Source organism: Leiobunum rupestre, chromosome 9 (genome assembly GCF_980474605.1).
Source record: "Leiobunum rupestre chromosome 9, qqLeiRupe1.1.hap1, whole genome shotgun sequence".
Lineage (NCBI taxonomy): Eukaryota > Metazoa > Arthropoda > Arachnida > Opiliones > Sclerosomatidae > Leiobunum > Leiobunum rupestre.
This window is the reverse complement of record NC_143392.1, coordinates 52,312,413-52,331,534: the sequence shown is the minus strand read 5'-3', so window position 1 is coordinate 52,331,534 and position 19,122 is coordinate 52,312,413. Positions and strand designations below refer to the sequence as shown.

Below are 19,122 nucleotides of genomic sequence, written 5' to 3'. Positions count from 1 at the left end.
GAAATCGAAAACATTAAGGTTCAACGACGCGTGGCTCAAGCGTATACAACTGATATTGTCCTTCATGGATTTTAAGACGCTTCTGAGAAAGCCTTTGCAGCTGCGGTATACATGAGGACAGTCAATAAAGATGGACTTCTAGAAAGTCAATAGATCGCTGCAAAAACAAGAGTAACCCCTTTAAACAGATAACACTGGAGATGTTGGAACTTTTTGGAGCACTACTTCACACTTCTCTGAAAGAGCTTAAAAAATGGGTCCTCGAAAATAGAAATAACAGTTAAATGAATGGAGTGGAAGGTTTAATTGGAGAAAAACGGGTAATTTCTTGGGTAAATTGTTGCCAAAATTAATGGACTCTACTCTATTGATGAAGTATTGTTCTCTAACCAAACTCATTCGCGTTACTGTCAATATTATGTGCTTCATTTTCAATTTCTGTAAAATGAAAGTGTCATGGGTCCGCTATCAAAAGAAGAAAACGAAAAGGCCTTATCTCAATAGATTCGAATAGTTCCAAATGACTGCTTCAACGAAGAGATTAGTCGCCTAAAAACACGATCGAATCTTACTTGTGGCGGTCGGCTACGCCAAACGAATGTTCCATCCGATCAAAGGCATCCAGCAATACTATCAAGAAAAAGCAACCTCAAAGACCTCTAAATCCAACACGAACATGAAAAAAAAATTCATTATGGAGCTCAATTACTAGCATCTGTTTTCGAAAATTGCTATTGGATTCTTGGCATGATCGTTTCCAAATCCGAAAATGCGTACCATGTGTAAGACAACAAGCGATCGCGATAAAGCAGTTAATGGGCGATCTACCCTCAGCGAGAGTTGTTCCACGTCGAACTTTTTTAAAGTGTGGCTTTGACTACGCAGGTGCATTTACTTTTAAAGTTATGAAGGGGCGAAGTCACAAAAGATTCAAGAGTTGAAGCTCTATTATCTTCTGCTTTACTATCAGAGCTGTTTATTTAAAATTTTTCAGCGACATGACAACCCAAGCATCACTCTCCTCCCCAAAAAGCTTTACCTCCCGACACGGAAAAAGCGCACACATTTACAACGTCTGTGGAACAAATTTTGTGAGAGCTGATAACGGAAAAAAACCTGATGGATTTGATATTTTCCACCGATAAGCTTTTTCGTCATAATGACGTCGTATAAGTTGCTGAACACTTTTATTCAGTCATCGGTGTTTTTTTTAAAATGGCGTAGCTTTTATTGTAATTTTACGTCCAGCCGATGACCTCGGTGAGTAACCGATGACTAACGTGACGTCAAAACCGGAAACGCGAAAAGGCGTACAGTAGCAAACTGATGTCACCGAATAGTAATCGGTGAGACCAATGAGCGCTGCTGAAAGTACCCAAGGAGATGATATTATTCATCAAATTCCCTGTTTCCATAAATAACAACGATAAAGCGTTTCAAAAGCTCGCTGATGAGGGCATTAATTAGCACTTTAACCAATCTACCGCTCCGCATTTTGTAGGAATTTGGGAAGTAGGGGTGAAATCAATGAAATTTCATTTAAAACGAGTTCTTCGGACAACTATTGTCAACAACGAAGAAACCTTCTTTGTCAAATTGAAGCTTCGCCATTGACGGCTTTAAGTTCGAATCCAATTGACTTAGCCGCATTGACCCAAACCCGAATTAACTTCAGAAGAAGTAAGCCTTTTTTTACGTTGGCAGTTGGGCCAATAGGTTTTATAGCACTTCTGAAGAAGTTGGGGAAACGAATATTCGACACGCCTGCGATTGCTGCCTAAGTGGACCCCGCCAAAATGGAATGTACAAGGGCGTAAGTAAGTCTTTGTCAAGGAAAAAGAATTTGAAGATCTACCTCCAACAAAGTGGAGAATACCCTGCAGAGTTGTTCAACTTCATCCGGGGGAAGATGACCGACCTTGAGGCGTTACAGTTAAAACAGCTGACAAAAACATTATCGTAAAATTGTGTCCATTGCTCTTAGACTAAAACAATCACTTCTTTGAATTTCACTTATATCTAGCTACTGTCAGGCGAAATGTTTGAGGTTTTTTGTACTCCTGCATGCACTATTTAATTTGAAATTATTTTTCAAGGCGAGCGGAATGTTTAATCCAATGAATGCATTCAATGAAATATTACATTAAGCGCACATGTATATTTTGAGGCGAATTCAAAGAGCGCGCGCTATAATGAAACGCTTTTTCACGGAATAAATTTCGCATGCTTTTACCTTTAATATTCTCCAATGGTCAGATTTATCTTGTAATCAAATATCAGTGGTTTAAAAATTTTGAGCTCTCTTTCAAATAAATAAAGTTTTAGGTGTTTCGTCGGCTAACCTATCCGTATCATTTCGCTGTAAACGACAGTAATTAACTTGTTTGACGCTTCGAGAGATATTATGGATCTACATTTCGTGCTAGAGTAATTGCAGTTGCGAAAGTAGGTCAGGAAGGAGTGGTTCCAACAACGAACAGAGCGACGATTAACGTGTCTGATGTTTTCTGAGTTTCTGATTTTACATAAAATTTGGATAAATGTGAAATCTCTCTTCGCGTTCTAGTCCAATGGGTCCAATAAATTTTTTATTTATCTGTTCATATCTTCTCAACAATAATAGATTTAAATATAATTTATAGAATTATTGATTTATAACGGTCGTCTGCTACTTTGTCTTTATTTATAAAATATTATTCCTTTCTTTTCGGTATTAAGAATTCTGCCTTAAATAAATCCTTTATTCATGAAACGCTTCGGCTTTTCTTGTTTAAATAAAAATAACTACAATAAAACGTAAATGATGAGCTTAGAAGCCACTTTGCAGCGTAAGAAATTTCAAAAACTTTTGCAGGCACAAATAAATGTATTAAAATATGCTTTAAGATTATGGTTTTCTCCAACGAAAATCTTTAAAAAAGATTGTTTACCACCTATAAGTTCGACACAAGCGTTAAAATTTTCAACTTTCTAGGAACTCTTAGATTTCAACGTATTCATTCCATTTCATCAAAATCCTTCGACAATAAAATTTGAATTTTGTTTGTTATATCAGTGAAAGTTTCGCCATTTGCTATACAGGGTGTTTTGAATTGCTCTGACTGGGCATTTTTTTCAGAACCTGCAAGAGATAGAGTTGCGATAATTTTCAGGTTATTATTTCTAGTGTGGCATCGCTTTAAATCCTTAATTTCAGAAAAATCGGAAATAATTTCGAGTTTATGTAAAAAGGATTTTCTCAATGGTAGGTGCTTCAAAAAACCCTTCAATGAGAATATTGTAAAGTGCTGTCGAAAATTTTCAAAGAGATTGGTTTTTATTGAGAAAAAAACACTTTTTCACGAAGATGTGAGCTGATGAAAAAAACAAGCTGTCGAACGGGGCCAATAGCCTTCACATTTTTGTACGTAAATGAAAGAAATAACGTGTAAATAATAATTTAGTTAAAAAAGTACATGTAATTTACCAAAACGCCAATTTAGCTATCTGTAGGCCAACAAAGGTCAAGTTTTCAAATAGTATTTAATGTGAAATCTTTTTGTTTTCAACCATTCTCTATCGTTTGTTGAGTCTAATCTAAGACCATTTACACCTAGACTGCAATGAAGGTAGGCGTTGTTGTTAAGCTTGTGTCGCCGCTACCCCAACGCCATTATCTTTATTTAGAGGCAACTCTCGTCCACAAAGGAATTCGGGCTGAAAAAACGAGTTCACTTCGCGCTCCTTTCGTTCACAGCGTCGCCCTCTTCTCCCGACATTTTACGCGGTCGCCCCGCGAGTCGTGACCAATTTTGCCCTTTATTTACGGCGTCAAGGCTTAAGTGGAAACTCCATGGCAAAGTTTATTGAAATTCCACCTAAAACGTTTTGGGAACTTGTTGAAGGTATGTTTAATTATGAATTTTCTAATTTTTTAAGGAAATGTTTTTAATCATTTTTAGCATGGTGTTAGATAATCGTCCACCCGCTAGAAATGAAGAGGAACCCCGAGTCTGAGAAAAACAGCGGAAGAAAGAGCGAAGCCGCGAACCGTTCGCCTCCTAAAGAAGGGGGATAAAAAAGGGGGGTAGCTGCATGTTTGTGGATTACTTTCGCGGATTTTCTCCACTTGGTGGTGTTCTGTAGCGGACACTCTGAAATCGGAGTAATAACGTTGGCATTGTAGTCCAGGTGTAAATGGTCTTAGGTCTAATCAACATGCCACTAAATTATTATCCTGATCAACGTGCTTTTAAGGTTGAGTTATTTTATGGTGAAGCCAATTGTAACGCGCATAGGGTTTGTGAATTGTTCACCGCTTGATATACAGATAGACGACCAAGCCACAACACCGTTCTTGGAGCTGTTCGTGACTTTCAGACTTACGGAAACGTCAATCCCAGATTTCGTGGACCAGGTCGTCAAAACATCAACATGGAAGACACCGTTCTAGCCTATTTTGTTGCGTAGCCTCGAGCAAGAGTCAGAGGTGCTAGCGACGATCTCGGATTATCGACGAACTACTTGTGGACCACTCTTCACAATCCCAACTTCCGTCAAGCGACCCTCCACCAAGCTCTGCACGAAGGAGATATGGAACGTAGATTTGATTTCTGCAACTGGCTAATAACCATGTCTGATGATAACCCAAATTTCATGTAACAAATCCTGGTGACCGACGAATGTTCTTTTGCGAGAAATGGTTCTTTCAGCCATCAAAACACCCACATGTGGTGTGACGAAAATCATCACTGGTGTATTTTTCACCACCACCATCAACAACAACTCCGACTGAATGTTTGCTCGGGGATCAAGTTATTGGCGCATTTTTCCACCCGGCTCGTCTTAATGGACAAAGCTACTCAGCGATTTTGCAGAACGAAATAGCAGACACTTTAGAAGATATTCCGCTGTAAGCTTACAGACAGATAAGGTACCAACATGACGGCAAACCACCCCTCGTACCTAGATGTGTAGTGGAGCATCTAAATAACGAGTTCCCTCAGCGTTGGGTTGGCAGGAAGGGTCACGTTCGATAGCCTGTGAGTTCGCCGGACCTAACTACGATGGACTTTTTCGTGTGGGGGTTCATCACAGCACAAGTTTACGTGACGCCCGTTTAAAACATTGAACATTTGCGTTACCGAATCATTGTATTCTTCGAACTTGTCACTCCTGATATGATCAGAGGCTCGTTGCAAAATATGCTTCATCGTGCCCAAACATGTATCGCAGCAAACGGAGGTATCATAGAACTTCACTTGTAAAATTCTTATGTTTATTCGAATAAAATGTTCAATTAAATCTTTCAGTCATTTCTTTCATTTACGTACAAAAATTCGAAGCCTATTGGCCCCTATGGACAGTTCATATCTTCGTGAAAAAGTGTTATTTTCGAATGAAACCCAATTCCTTTGAACATTTTCGACAGCACTCTTCAACCTTCTCATTGAAACGGTTTTTTCAAGCACCTACCGGTGAAAAAGTTTTTACAAAAACCCGAAATTATTTCCGATTTTTGGGAAATTTTGGATTTAAAGTGATCCCACACTAGAAATAATACCTTGGAAATTTCGCTACTCTATCTCTTGCAGTTTCTGAAGAAAATGCCCAAACAAGGGAATTCGAAACACTGACTACTAAGGGGCACTTGGTCATCGTTCGAGCCGGTCACGTGACTACTCTATCCCTCAAACCTCTCTACCTTCGGGCGTTTTTTTCGTTGGAGCTCACTTTGTGGTGTCCCTTTCAGAGAAGGGGTGGGTGGGCGGCTGTGTCCGCTCCCTCCCTCCATGCGTTTCGTTTCGTTAGAGGTCACCTAACAAGGGTTGGGTGTGAAAGTCCGAGCTTCAGTTGGTCGTTTTGGTTTTGGATTTGGTCGCAACTGTAACTACTTAAGAAAAAAAGACATTTCCGTCTACCCACTCTTGAAGTTCCATACGGGCACTTAGCTAGTTGGTTTGAAGATATATTTGGAATGATGTTCTTAACTAGTACTATGATAAATGGTTAGTAATTTTTGAAATAAGAGAATGTGAACAAGCTACGGAACCGTTCATCCGACCCGGAAAATTGTTGCATTTCAAAGGTCTGAAACACGCAGATCGAGCGTTTCTCATCCCAGGGCTAGTGGACATTTTAGAAGGTGCAGATTTGTACCAAGATATTTTGCAAGATGGCATTTGCAAGGGAAAAGAAGGTGTAACAGGCACCTCTAGCACATGTTTCGGCTATGCAATTTCCGGTTATTTTCTCATGGAAGGAATAAATAAAGGTACACCATTGTACATTGGATGATTTATTTAAGTGACTTTGGGAGCATAAAGACAAAGCTTCAACTCTTGGTGAATCCAAACCAAAGTTTATTCATCGTTTCTTGCACTTAAAGCGACGTTTTCAAACAAACTCTCATCTCTATAATGAAAACCGAAGGTTCCTGGACTTCGGCACAAATAACTCATATTAAAGAAGGGACAGCCTCAAGGACTCAAACCAATCGCACAATGTGCCTCATCGCGCGGTTTTTGAAGAATATAGTAAAATATTCGTTTAGGTTTTGACGGCTCCGCAAAGTCTTCAACTATAGCTTTTCTCTAAACGATACGCTCTTTGTGAGACCTCAACAGCCAGATGATTTAGATTTGCCCTTTTCAGCATCTTGTTGTTTTAAAGGCGGATATTGCAAAATTTTTCGTTTAATTTGGATACTCCCAGAAGACGCGGAGTTTCACCGAATGGTTTGGCGATCTGATCCGAATGAAGCATTGCAAGACTTTTCAATTGCTAACGTTAACAGTTGGAATGGCATCAGCCCCATATTTAGCACCCACATTTTTGCAACAACTACGTCAAGCCGTCAGGGAATAACTACCGTTAGCTTCTGCGGCGTTGCAGAATGACTTCTTCATGGAAGATCTTACGTCTGGCGAAGAAACAATTGAAAACGCTTTAAAACTTCAAGCGGAAATCATTAACGCAACAACCCTGGCAGGGTTTGAGATAAGAAAGCGGAAGTCCAATGATGAATCGTTTTTGGACTTATTACCTGACAGCTTAAAAGAAATAAAAATGCTTTTAAATATCGAAAGTGAGAAATCAATAAAAACACTTGTTCTTTGTTAACTACAATCCCGCCCCGAACAGCGTCCGAAGGGCAGTTTCGCCGCTTTGAGTGTGACAACGGGTTCGAAGTTTTTCATGTTTTGCGACGCGACCGATCATTTCACTACGGAATGCGTTAAACACAGCCCAGAAGAGAGACGAGCGATCGTAATGCGTAAACGCCGATGTTTTAACTGTCTGCGAGAAGGTCATAGAGTTGGAGATTGTCGAGGAAGAGTTAAACAGTGCAAGTATTGCAAGCGGAAACATCATTTCACCCTTTGTGACTCGAGAGAAAGAGAAAAGGATCGCCAGACAATTCCTAAGTCCCCGGAGAAACCCGAAGAGCCGCCGAAAAATTAACCTCCCGAAAGCGTACTTTCCGCAATCTCGATCGGGTCAGACGTCGTACTTCTGCAGACAGCCTTGGCCACCGTGAAAAGCCCCGACGCCCAAGACTCCAGCCAACTCCGCTGTTTGCTAGACACCGGGAGTCAATTATCGTTCATTAAGGAAGAAGATTCGCGCCGTCTGCAATTAGAAGTTATTGGCGAGGAACCACTTCGCATCAATCATTTCGGTAGCGATACTCCAATTTATTCCAAGAGAAAGAAAGTACGCGTCGTATTGTGCAACATCCATGACCCTAACCGGTCAGTGTCAATCATAGCTTTCGAAACCCCAAAAATATGCGGATCGGTAATTTCAGTCCCTAGTTGTGAAATCGTACAGAAAATGCAAAGTAAAGGCTTAATTATGGCCGATTATCCAAATGTTCGTCGTGCTAACCGCGAGCACGCGTCGGTCGAAGTGTTAATCGGGTCGGATTTCTACTGGGAAGTCGCGCGAGACCGTCACGACGACTCGGAAGGTCAACAGCCACGATCGAAATGGTTCTTGGATGGACCATCCAGGGGCCCAGCGCGTTAAGTGTCGGTCCGGCCATCGTTGGCGTAAATTCGGTAAATGTGATGCGCGTAGCCGCGGAACGCGTGTCGGAAGAAGAGCTCGTTTCAAAACAATTACGCTCTTTTTGGGACTTGGAAATCATGGGTGTAAAACCCGAAGAACTAGAGAACCCCACCGACACCGATGTCCTAGATTGCTTCAACCAAACCGTCAAATTAGTCAGCGACCGCTATGAAGTCCAGCTACCCTGGAAACCAAACAAGGATGCCTTAGAAGATAACCTGGCTGTGGCAACGAAACGAACAACGAGTCTCTTAAACAAGTTAGCCTGCAATCCAGTGCTCCTCAGAGAATACGACGACATCTTAAGAAGTCAATTTCAAGAGGGAATCATCGAGGAAATCAATCCGGTTGCAGTCCCCCAGCTCGCTTACTATCTCCCACACCGAGCCGTCATCAGAGAAAGCAGCGCCACGACGAAGGTTCGTATAGTCTATGACGCATCCTCCCATAGCTCCAATTCCCCATCCCTCAACGACGTCCTAGAATCTGGTCCTAATCTGAATCCGGAGCTTATCCAGGTCCTCCTTCGTTTCCGAGAACATCGCATCGCCTTCTCAAGCGACATCGAGAAGGCATTTCTGCAAATTTCCGTTAACCCCGCCGATAGAGATGCTCTTCATTTCCTTTGGACCTCAGATGTCAGCAATCCCAGGAAAGCCCAACTGAAAACTTTTAGAATCACTAGAGTCCCATTCGGAGCCACCTGCAGCCCGTTCCTCCTAGTCGCATCGCTGAGATTCCACATCCGCCAGTTTGAAAACCAGTTTGAAGAAACGTGCAGAATGCTGACATCGGGTCTGTACGTTGACGCTTTACTATCAGGAGCTGACAACGTGAAGAAAGCATACCAAGTCACCGAAGAAAGTAAACAAATCATCAAAAAAGCCGGAATGAACCTCCGAAAATGGAGTACAAATTCTCCAGAGCTACGAGAGCTGTGGGGAGAAGGAAACCAGCAACAAGAAAATGTATCCCATCACCTCGCCAATCCAGGCCAGCATAAAGTCGTCGGGTTGATTTGGAACAGCCAAGAAGATTCCCTAAGCTTCGAGATCAACAACTTGATAGAATTCCTAGTAGACAAACAGGAAACAAAAAGATGGGTACTAAAATCACTCGCCAGAATTTACGACCCGCTGGGTCTCCTCTCCCCATTTACCGTCCGTGCGAAGTTCCTGTATCAACCGCTGTGGGAATATGAGGATAAACAGAAGAAATGCAAGCTGAAATGGGACGATCCTCTCCCGAAAGAACTGGCAAACCCCTTTAATTCCTGGTGTTCCGAAATTTCAAGTCTGCGCAAATTAAAGATTCCTCGATTTTACTTTTCCGGAATTCAAGAGAACAGTCAGGTCACGACGGACCTGCATTGCTATGTCGATGCGAGCGAAAGAGGATTTGCCGCTGCAGTTTACGTACGTTACACGACAGCCATAGGAAGAAATTGGTGCCCGTCTCGTTGCTGCCAAAACCAGAGTGACGCCTCTCGCCAAGCTGTCTATTCCCCGGCTGGAGCTGATGGGTGCAGTCCTTGGTGCCCGCCTAGTAAAAACCGTTGAAAACGCGCTACTAAAGAAACCCGACGCCGTTCACATGTGGACAGACACCACAATAGTTCTGGGTTGGATAAGAGATGACTCATGTACCTGGCGCCCTTTCGTCTCAAACCGCATACGTCAAATACAAGCAACATCTGATCCGAAGATTTGGAATTACTGCTCAACAAAAGATAATCCGGCAGATCTGCCAACATGGGGTCGAAGCGCCGAAGACCTAACTAATTTGAGATGGTGGCGCGGACCACAGTATCTATCCGGACCGGCCAACAAGATTCCCTACGAAGTGAAACCAAATCAGGAGCCATTCCCGCCAGAAATTTTGGATGAGATGAGACCAGAAGCCCGGAGTAGTCACTGCGGCTATCAAAGTTAACCCACCATTTGATCTCACAGCATTCAGCTCAATCACAAAAGTATTCCGTGTCACTGCGTTTGTAAGGCGTTTCGTCCACCGCAAAAAACAGAAGCGGACAGGCCCTTTACTAGCGGAAGAAATTGGATAAAGATCACCCAAAGAGAATCATTTTCCTCCGAGATTACCAAGTTGCAAGCGAATCAAGAAATCGACAAGTAGTCTCCCATTCGCTCTCTAGGTCCTCAATTGGACAAAGATGGACTACTAGTCATCAGCGGAAGATTAAAGACGAAATCCCTGACTTACAGAGAGACACATCCATGGATTCTCCCGAACAACCACCGGTTTTCCGAGCTACTCGCCCAGCGCTGTCACGCACATCTGTACCACGCCGGGGTTAACGACGTACTTGTCCAACTCCGCGAAAACTACTGGATTATCCGCGCGCGTCAACTTGTAAAAAGGGTTGTTGCCAGTTGTATTATGTGTCGTCGGTTTCACGTCAAACCATGTGTCGCGAAAATGGCACCCCTCCCTGAAGAGAGGACGACCCCCACGCCGCCGTTTAATGTCATCGGTCTAGACTTCGCGGGACCGCTTCATAATCAGAAAGACGAGAAGTGTTACTTCGTTTTATTTACTTGCGCTGTTACGCGTGGCATTCATCTAGTGTTTTTTGCTGGCGTTCCGTAGATTCGCCACCCGCAGGGCCCTTCCGACCGTGATTTATTCCGACAATACCAAGTCGTTTAAACGTGCAAACGCAGATTTAAAAGAAATTTTCGAGAATTTAAGAAATCACGATGTGATAAACCTATAGACTTGAGCATTGCTCAAGGGGGGAGTGTGTAAAATATTAATAATATTTTGTAAATGTTTAGTACATTTTTCTCTTTCCATTCCCATATTTGTAGTTGTTCATTTTAGCGTTTCTTTCCCCCTTTGTATTTTGAAACATTTGCGTTAATCCCTTTTTGTGTGTCAAGGAAAGATTTTCCCCGCTCCTGGGTCTTGTGTCCCTCCATTCCCCTTGCCCCCGGACATTCCCGGGGTTTTTTTTCCGAAACGCGTTCGTTGCAAAGAGAGGGCCCAATATTCGGACCCAGGCAGTGAAATTTCCATGATATAGAGGGGTTTGGCCTATCTCGTCCCTTTGAGTTACGCGCGTCTTTTTCTCTTGAGAAAGAGGAGCGTTAGTTACTGTAGAACGAGAGTATGAAAAATATTCCCGGACCTGATGGTCAAGCAACTGTTTTGTGATCGCGCGTAAACGCGAAAGGATATCTGAAAAACAACTGCCCTTATCGCGATTTTTTTGTAGTAGTATTTTAAGTCCGAAAATAAAGTCCTTTGCTGTTATTGTTTTAAATCCGTGTTAATTACTATTCAGTTTATTGCAGTACGGAATTAGTTAGTTATACTTTTTTTAAAATTTAGTAAAATTCCCCGAACCTACGATTATTTTTTCAGTCGGTAGTCGGCAGGTTCTGTTTCCTTATTTGTGCTCTCACACAGAGGTCCCATTCTTTTATAAATCCTGGGAATACTAACATGAGCAGCCAAATGGACATCTATATGTTTTTTTTACATGGTTTGACTCCCTGAATCTGCGGTACCAATTCTTATATTTCTTAACAACGATTTCCAGCATGCGAAAAGAAATTTTATCATTGCGTACTTTAAACCTCAACACCTGTTTGGTTACAGACATATCAACTTCGTTTTCCATGGTCGAGACTTCTTCTTCTAGCTTAGACGACAGAAAGAGAGAGGTAGAAACTTCTTTTAACTTAATTAATCGAAGAGAGAGAGAGATTTGATAATTTTTATATGGGTTTATAGGCTTTTATACCAAAACTTGGTGTACTTGAGATGGAAGGATTTCCCAAGTTGTTAAATATGAAGTGGAGATGTTTTTGGTTATTTTTTATTTAAAATTTAATTATTTTCTCTAACTACAATTCAAAATTAATATTTTCATGTCTGTTGTTGAAACACGTCTACAGTCGTACATAGGTCTAAAATAGGCGTAAATAGGACTTCAACCGATTAACGTACTTAAAATGAATCGAATATATTTATTTAAGTGTACGAAACGTGATTATAATCGGATAGGAAATTTTATTTTCTAGGATAAACCACGTACAATACGTGAATATATTAGGCTCAGATATCAATGAGAAATAAATAAATAATAATAGAAATTTTGTTGTTTATTCAAACAATCATTCCTAAACTTTGGATGACTTCTAATTATCTTTTAATTCAAAACTGTTTCTTAACTATCGAGGAGGCATGGCCCTTATGTATAAATACCCCTGAAATGAAAATGAATAATTCATAAAACGATCACTACAACTACGCGTATAACGCAAATAAAATACAAAATGTCTTTCGAAAATTGTTTTAAGAGGTTAGAATTTTAATAAAAATTTCTTGGATTTTTTTCAAGTAGAGTAAGATTTAATAATACTGTTTTTACTTTTAGTTGGACCAAAGTACCGGAAGGATATGATCCCAATATATTTTTTTGGGTCAGAAGGTAAAAAATAGTTATTATTCTTAATTACCATAAAACTTATTTCTAAGTTTATCTTTTATATTTGAATTTCTCCTTTTTCTACACTTTAATAGAAATTTATTTTGAAATAATATCTTTCATTAGTTTGACCTAAAATGCTAAATATATATCTCTTTTTCTTTCTTTCTTGTAGTATTCAGATTAACCGATAAGGGGAAAACAAGCAATGTTCAATGTTGAAGAAGAAACATTATTTTTGGGATGCCCCGGATGAGATAGACTACATCGAAGATGTTGAAATTGTTTGGTGGGAAATCACTAGTGAAGACATGTCAAACCTTTAAAATAAAATAATTGATTTTCCGTATTTAATTTTTTTCTTAAAATCCTACTACTACGCCAAGAATGTATTTATTTATACTCAGGGAGAATGAATATGCCGAGAATATTTTAGCGTTTCTCCAATTCCACCCGTTGAGATCTTTTAATATCACTGCATTGAGAACCATGGCGTAATCTAAACTTTGAAATAATCCTTTATTAAATATTTTGATAAAAGAACTCTAGTGATGACACTTCCCCTATTTTCAGTGACGTACCGATTCTCACGTGACTTTCATTTTCTGTGCGCGCGCACCCGTTTAAAACTTAAACTAGGCGTAAATAGGACTCAAATAGATTAACGTACTTAAAATGAACTGGTAAAAAAAACAGTAAGCATCTAATATATTTTCAAATTAATTAATATTTTCATATCTTTTTTGTTGAAACACTTTTACAGGCTCACATAGGCCTAAAATAGGCGTAAATAGGACTAAAATAGATTAAAGTACTTAAAATGAACTGGTAAAAAACCTGTAAGGACTTCCGACCGTCAAAGAGAAAAAAAGTAAGTTTCTATTTTATTATATTTAAAATGAAATTTTTAGGCGTTCTTTTATATATTGGAAATGTATTAGACAGAAAATTAGGCTTAAATTAGGTCGTAGAAAGTAATTTACTATTTTTATTTTGTAGTAAACTATATATTTTAGGCATATTTAAAACAATTTGCATATTGAAAAAAGCGTAGAAATTTAACCAAATTGATAAAATGAAGCTAAGCATGTAGGCTTAGATCAAGGTTAGTAAATTTTAAGCTGTAAAAGGTTGCCTCAATACGCTGTGGTTGCTAAGGGCTAAGATTGGTAAATTCGTTGCTAACGAATATCGTGACGTGAGCAATGGGTTTTTTTTCCACACGATAATAAGTTCAGAAAAGTCTCGTTAGAGGTCTCCTAATATAACGTCAGTGGGTTTTTTCCACGGGTACTTAAGATATGACGTCATTGGGTTTTTAGTTACACTGGTACTTAAGATATGACGTCAGCGTAGTCATGGGAATCAATTCTTAGTTACAGTTTTCGTTATCTCAATAAAAAGTCTTATCTGCACGTCACTTAGCGTTCTTTCTTTCTGTCATTGGGAATAGGCATTAAAGGTCACGCAGTTTTGCTCCGTTTTCAGCCGTTCGTGAGCTCTATTTTACGGCGTAGTCTTAGGGTTTCCAACCGTCAAAGAAAAAAAAAGTAAGTTTCTATTTTATTATATTTAAAATGAAATTTTTTGGCGTTCTTTTATATATTGGAAATGTATTAGACAGAAAAATAGGCGTAAATCAGGTCGTGTAGGGGTAAGATTAACGTAGAAAGTTAGTTACTATTTTTATTTTGTAGTAAACTATATTTTTAGACAATACTGCTGTTAGACACTACAAATACGTAAGTTAGAACTTTTAATTAAATTAAGTAGCAGGAGGTCGTTTCAACCCTTTAAATGAAATTGTATATATTTCTATCGAATTAATTGTAATTATATTGATAAATAACGATTTTAACGGATTATATTTAATATCGGACTAGTCATAGAACCAATTTTGCGTAATCATGTAAACAAAGTTCTAAAATAAAATTTAATTAAATTTAAATAACTTGTTCTTATTGCCTAGAGATTAGAAAAAAAGGGGTTCGGAAGCGATAGTGGAAATTATGGTTAACGTGGGAGGGGAGGGGGATGCAGAGAGAATATAGCGAATACCGTCTGGTTAATGAGAGATAACAATTATAGTTAACAGGGGTGAACAAAGAGGGTGGGGAAGCAGAGAGAGAGTCTACTTGTTGTGTTTTGGTTAACGAAGATAACAGCGCGGGTAGTTCAGATTCTGGAGAATGAACAAAATTCTGGCAACTGGGGAAAGGGGGTAAGCAGAGAGTCTACAGATTGCGGTACAGTTAACGAAGATAACAGCGCGGGTAGTGCAGATTCTGGAGTTTATGGTTAACGAAGATATCAGCGCTGTGGAAAACGTTCTGGGGATTATGGTTAACGGGGGAAAGGAGGGGGTGGCAGAGAGAGTCTACTGTTTGCTGTACGGTTAACGAAGATAACAGCGCTGGAAAAAAACGTTCTGGGGATTATGGTTAATGAGGGTGAGGAAAGGTTAGCAGAGGGGGTCTACTGATAGCTGTACGGTTAACGAAGATAACAGCGCTGGAAAAAACGTTCTGGGGATTATGGTTAATGAGGGGGAGGAAAGGGGAGCAGAGAGAGTCTACTGATTGCTGTACGGTTAACGAAGATAACAGCGCTGGAAAAAACGTTCTGGGGATTATGGTTAATGAGGGGGAGGAAAGGGGGATGGGGAGCAGAGAGAGACTACTGATGATGATATGGTTAATGAGATAAGATATGAGACTGATAATCTCATTAACCATCTCATCATCCTTCTCTCTGTGGAGAATGCCCAGAGTTGTTCAACTTCATCCGGGGGAAGATGACCGACCTAGAGGCGTTACAGTTAAAACAGCTGACAAAAACATTAATACACCCATCGTAAAATTGTGTCCATTGCTCTTAGACTAAAACAATCACTTCTTTGAATTTCATTTATATCTAGCTACTGTTAGGCGAAATGTTTGATGTTTTTGTACTCCTACATGCACTATTTAATTTGAAATTATTTTTCAAGGCGAGCGGAATGTTTAATCCAATGAACGCATTCAATGAATATTACACTAAGTGCACATGTATATTTTGAGGCGAATTCAAAGAGCGCGCGCTATAATGAAACGCTTTTTCACGGAATAAATTTCGCATGCTTTTACCTGTAATATTCTCCAACGGTCAGATTTCTCTTGAAATCAAATATCAGTGGTTTAAAAATTTTGAGCTCTCTTTCAAATAAATAAAGTTTTAGGTGTTTCGTCGGCTAACTCGTAATCATTTCGCTGTAAACGACATTAATTAACTTGTTTTTCACCTCGAGGGATATTATGGATCTTCTTTTCGTGCTAGAGTTATTGCAGTTGCGAAAGTAGGTCAGGTAGGAGTGGTTCCAACATTGAACGGAAGTTTTCTGTGTTTCTGATTTATCATACAAATTGGATAAATGTCAAATAATTAAAAAATATTTCACAATGGCTTTACTTTAAAGACTATCCAACTAAATTATTGAGACATGATAATGTAGTTTCTCTTGCCAAATTAACGAAATAGTTAACGTTTTTCACTTTCAGTAAATTATTCAAGTTTAGTAGCTCGATTTACAATAATATAGAGTCTGGTGTAAAATGAGATGATTATCTTTTTATTTGGGATATTGATCTATGAGGTCATTCTTATTGCTAAATCGTTCGGCCCTGAATGGGTTAGAGTGTGAAATAACTGGTGGCTTAACCGGGGAGTTGGGGTCCAGCTCTTGTAACCCATAAGGGTGGTGGTGTACTGAGAGATGTAAGCTCTGATCAAATCGTCCTATTTCCACCTTCGGTCAGATTTGGGCTGGAAACTGAGCTTCAGCTCAGGCTAACGGAGAGGATTTGTGCAAACTGGTCACCTTGGCGGATTGGGTTGCCTGCTGTGGGGTGGCGGGTCTTCGTATGAGGCGCAGGGGTCCTGTTTCCCGTCATTTGGGGCACACTGGGATCTCCGGTGCCAGCGGTGCCGGGTTATGTGTACCGCTGTGTGCCCATCGTTCCCCTTTATGAGCTCTCTCTCCAAAGGGTTTTAAAAATTAAATTAAGGAAAAGCTAATTATCTCAACTATTTTTTGAGGCAAATCAGAGAAGTACAGTAAAAAAGTATTAAATAGCAAAATCTTTAAAAAAATGTATGATGAATATTTATAATAGTTCATTATTTAAACAGTAAATTATCATAAATATTTTTAACAGCTAATTATCATAAATATTTTTAACAGTTAATTATCTTATATATTTGTTCAGTAAAATATTATAAATATTTTTTCAGTAAACTGACCATTAGACGCGGGATGGTAAGGCGCTATGGTCGTCCGATGAATACCATTGTTACGTGCAAGCTCTTTCCGACCAGGTAAAACAAGTAGCATTGTCTCTAACTAATTTTGGAATAATACCAAATCGCGTCATGTGTGGTCTTAAATGTTGAATGTTTTTTTTGTAACATCGATTTCAAACGGGTCGATTAAGTTGGTCCCCCTTTTTTGATTTCCCAGAAAATTTCTCTATCAATTTTATGCACCCACAATGCGACAAAATACGACAACAAGAAAAAGGGATGTGACTTAACCATATCGAGATATAATTAAAATTAAAAAGGGGGCTAAATTAACGTCAGCCCCCATAATTTAGTTATTCAACTAGGATACAAAATCATAGCCACTAAATGTCAATGTGAAGAAATGCGACCGATATAATTTTGATTGCGAAAAAACGTTTATGAGAAAATTATTAGAGAAAGGGGGGGGGCTAACTTAACAGTAACCCCCACATATTAATTAATAATTTTAATTAACCTTAATATAAAAGAGTCGTCAATGCGAATTAATACGACACTATTTTTAACGAATGCGATAAATTAGGTTATGAGATAATAGAGAAACGAAAAAAGGGGGGCTAATTAAATGGCAGCCGCCGAAATATAAAAAAATAAGTAATAAACAAATTAAATTACGTCGTTAACGCGGACCAATGCGACAATTTTTTCTCCAAATGCGACATCAATAAAAAATAATTCTTCGTAACCAGATTGGAATGTGACCAGTAATTGATAAAATTAAATGGGGTTAATTTAATGGCAGCACCCAAATTTTAAATATATAATTTGTAAAAAAATTTACGTTGTTAACGCGGACTAATGCGACAATCATTTCTTCAAATGCGACATCAATAAAAATAGTTCTTCCTATTCAGATTATGTGTTTTAGAAGCGATAGTTTTATTCCAGAAACTGGTAGCTCCGATTCCATATGAATACGAATCATCTCGATTCGAAAGCGACATCTGGATGACTGCTTACAACATCATTTTTATGAATGTGACCTTAATTTAAATGAATGGGACAGCATTGTAAGTGAATGCGACATCAATATAAAAATGTAACATATATATAAATAAGTGTTACATCAATATAAATGAATGTAACATCAATATAAATAAAAGTTACATCGATATAAATCAATGCGACATCAATATAAATGAATACGACATCAATATAAATGAATGAGATATCAATATAAATGAATGCGATATCGAAATAAAAAATAAATGCGACATCAATATAAATGAATGTGACATAAATATAAATGAATACGACATCAATATAAATGAATGCGATCTGATTTTAAATGAATGTGACCTTATTTTAAATTAATGCGACATCATTTTAATGCGAAACCATGAATGCGACAGTTATATAAATTAATGGGATAATTATATAAATGAATGTGTTATCATTATAATCGAATGCGACATCATTTTAAATGAATGCGACATCGTTTTAAATGAATGCGACTTCATTTAAAATAAGGTCGCATTTATTTAAATTGATGTCGCATTCAATTATATGCATGCCACATTTTTATATTAATGATCCATTCATTTAAATTGGTGTCGCATTTATTAAAATGATACCGTATTCATTAAAATAATTTATTTATTTAAATGATGTCGCATTCATTTAAAATGATGTCGCATTCATTTAAATAAGGTCGCATTATGTTGCATTCATTATTATATTTATAACTATTATATTTAAATCGCGTTCATTTAAAATGGCGCACTCATAAATGATGTCACATTCATTTATATTGATGTCGCATTCATTTATATTGATGTCGCATTCATTTATGGTTTCGCATTAAAAGGATGTTACATTAATTTAAAATAAGGTCGCATTCATTTTTATTAATGTAGCATTCATATATATTGATGTCGCATTCATTTATATTAATGAAACATTTATTTATATTGATGTTTAATTTTTATATTGATGTTTAATTTTTATATTGATGTCACATTCACTTATAATAAGGTCACATTTATTAAAATGACGACGCAAGGAGTCATCCAGATGTCGCTTTCGAATCGAGATGATTCGTAATCATATGCAATCGGTGCTATCAGTTTTCTTGAATAAAACTATCGCTTCTAAAACACAAATGGAGTGCATTTAGTAGTCAGTTTCATAGGTATTATATGTTATCGTAATTAATAAAGGTGTTGTCGCATTGGTCCGCATTAAAGACATAATTCATTACTTTTTTCAATATTTAATATTCTGAGGCTACCAATAAATTAGCCCCCCTTTTTACATTACCTAATTTGTTGCATCCGTTA

The 19,122-nt window shown here is 38.4% G+C and overlaps 1 protein-coding gene across 1 annotated transcript; it reads left to right on the top strand.

The window, feature by feature from the left end:
- Positions 1–7,970: 7,970 nt before the first annotated feature.
- On the top strand, positions 7,971–9,611 carry LOC149930879 (uncharacterized). Its single transcript, XM_090157959.1, has one exon. It carries the CDS (start codon positions 7,971–7,973, stop codon positions 9,609–9,611), a length of 1,641 nt encoding a protein of 546 aa, XP_090014085.1.
- The last annotated feature ends 9,511 nt before the right edge of the window (positions 9,612–19,122 follow it).

Coding starts and splice junctions, on each gene's coding strand:
- LOC149930879 (XM_090157959.1), top strand. CDS start 7,971: ATGGTTCTTGGATGGACCATCCAGGGGCCCAGCGCGTTAAGTGTCGGT.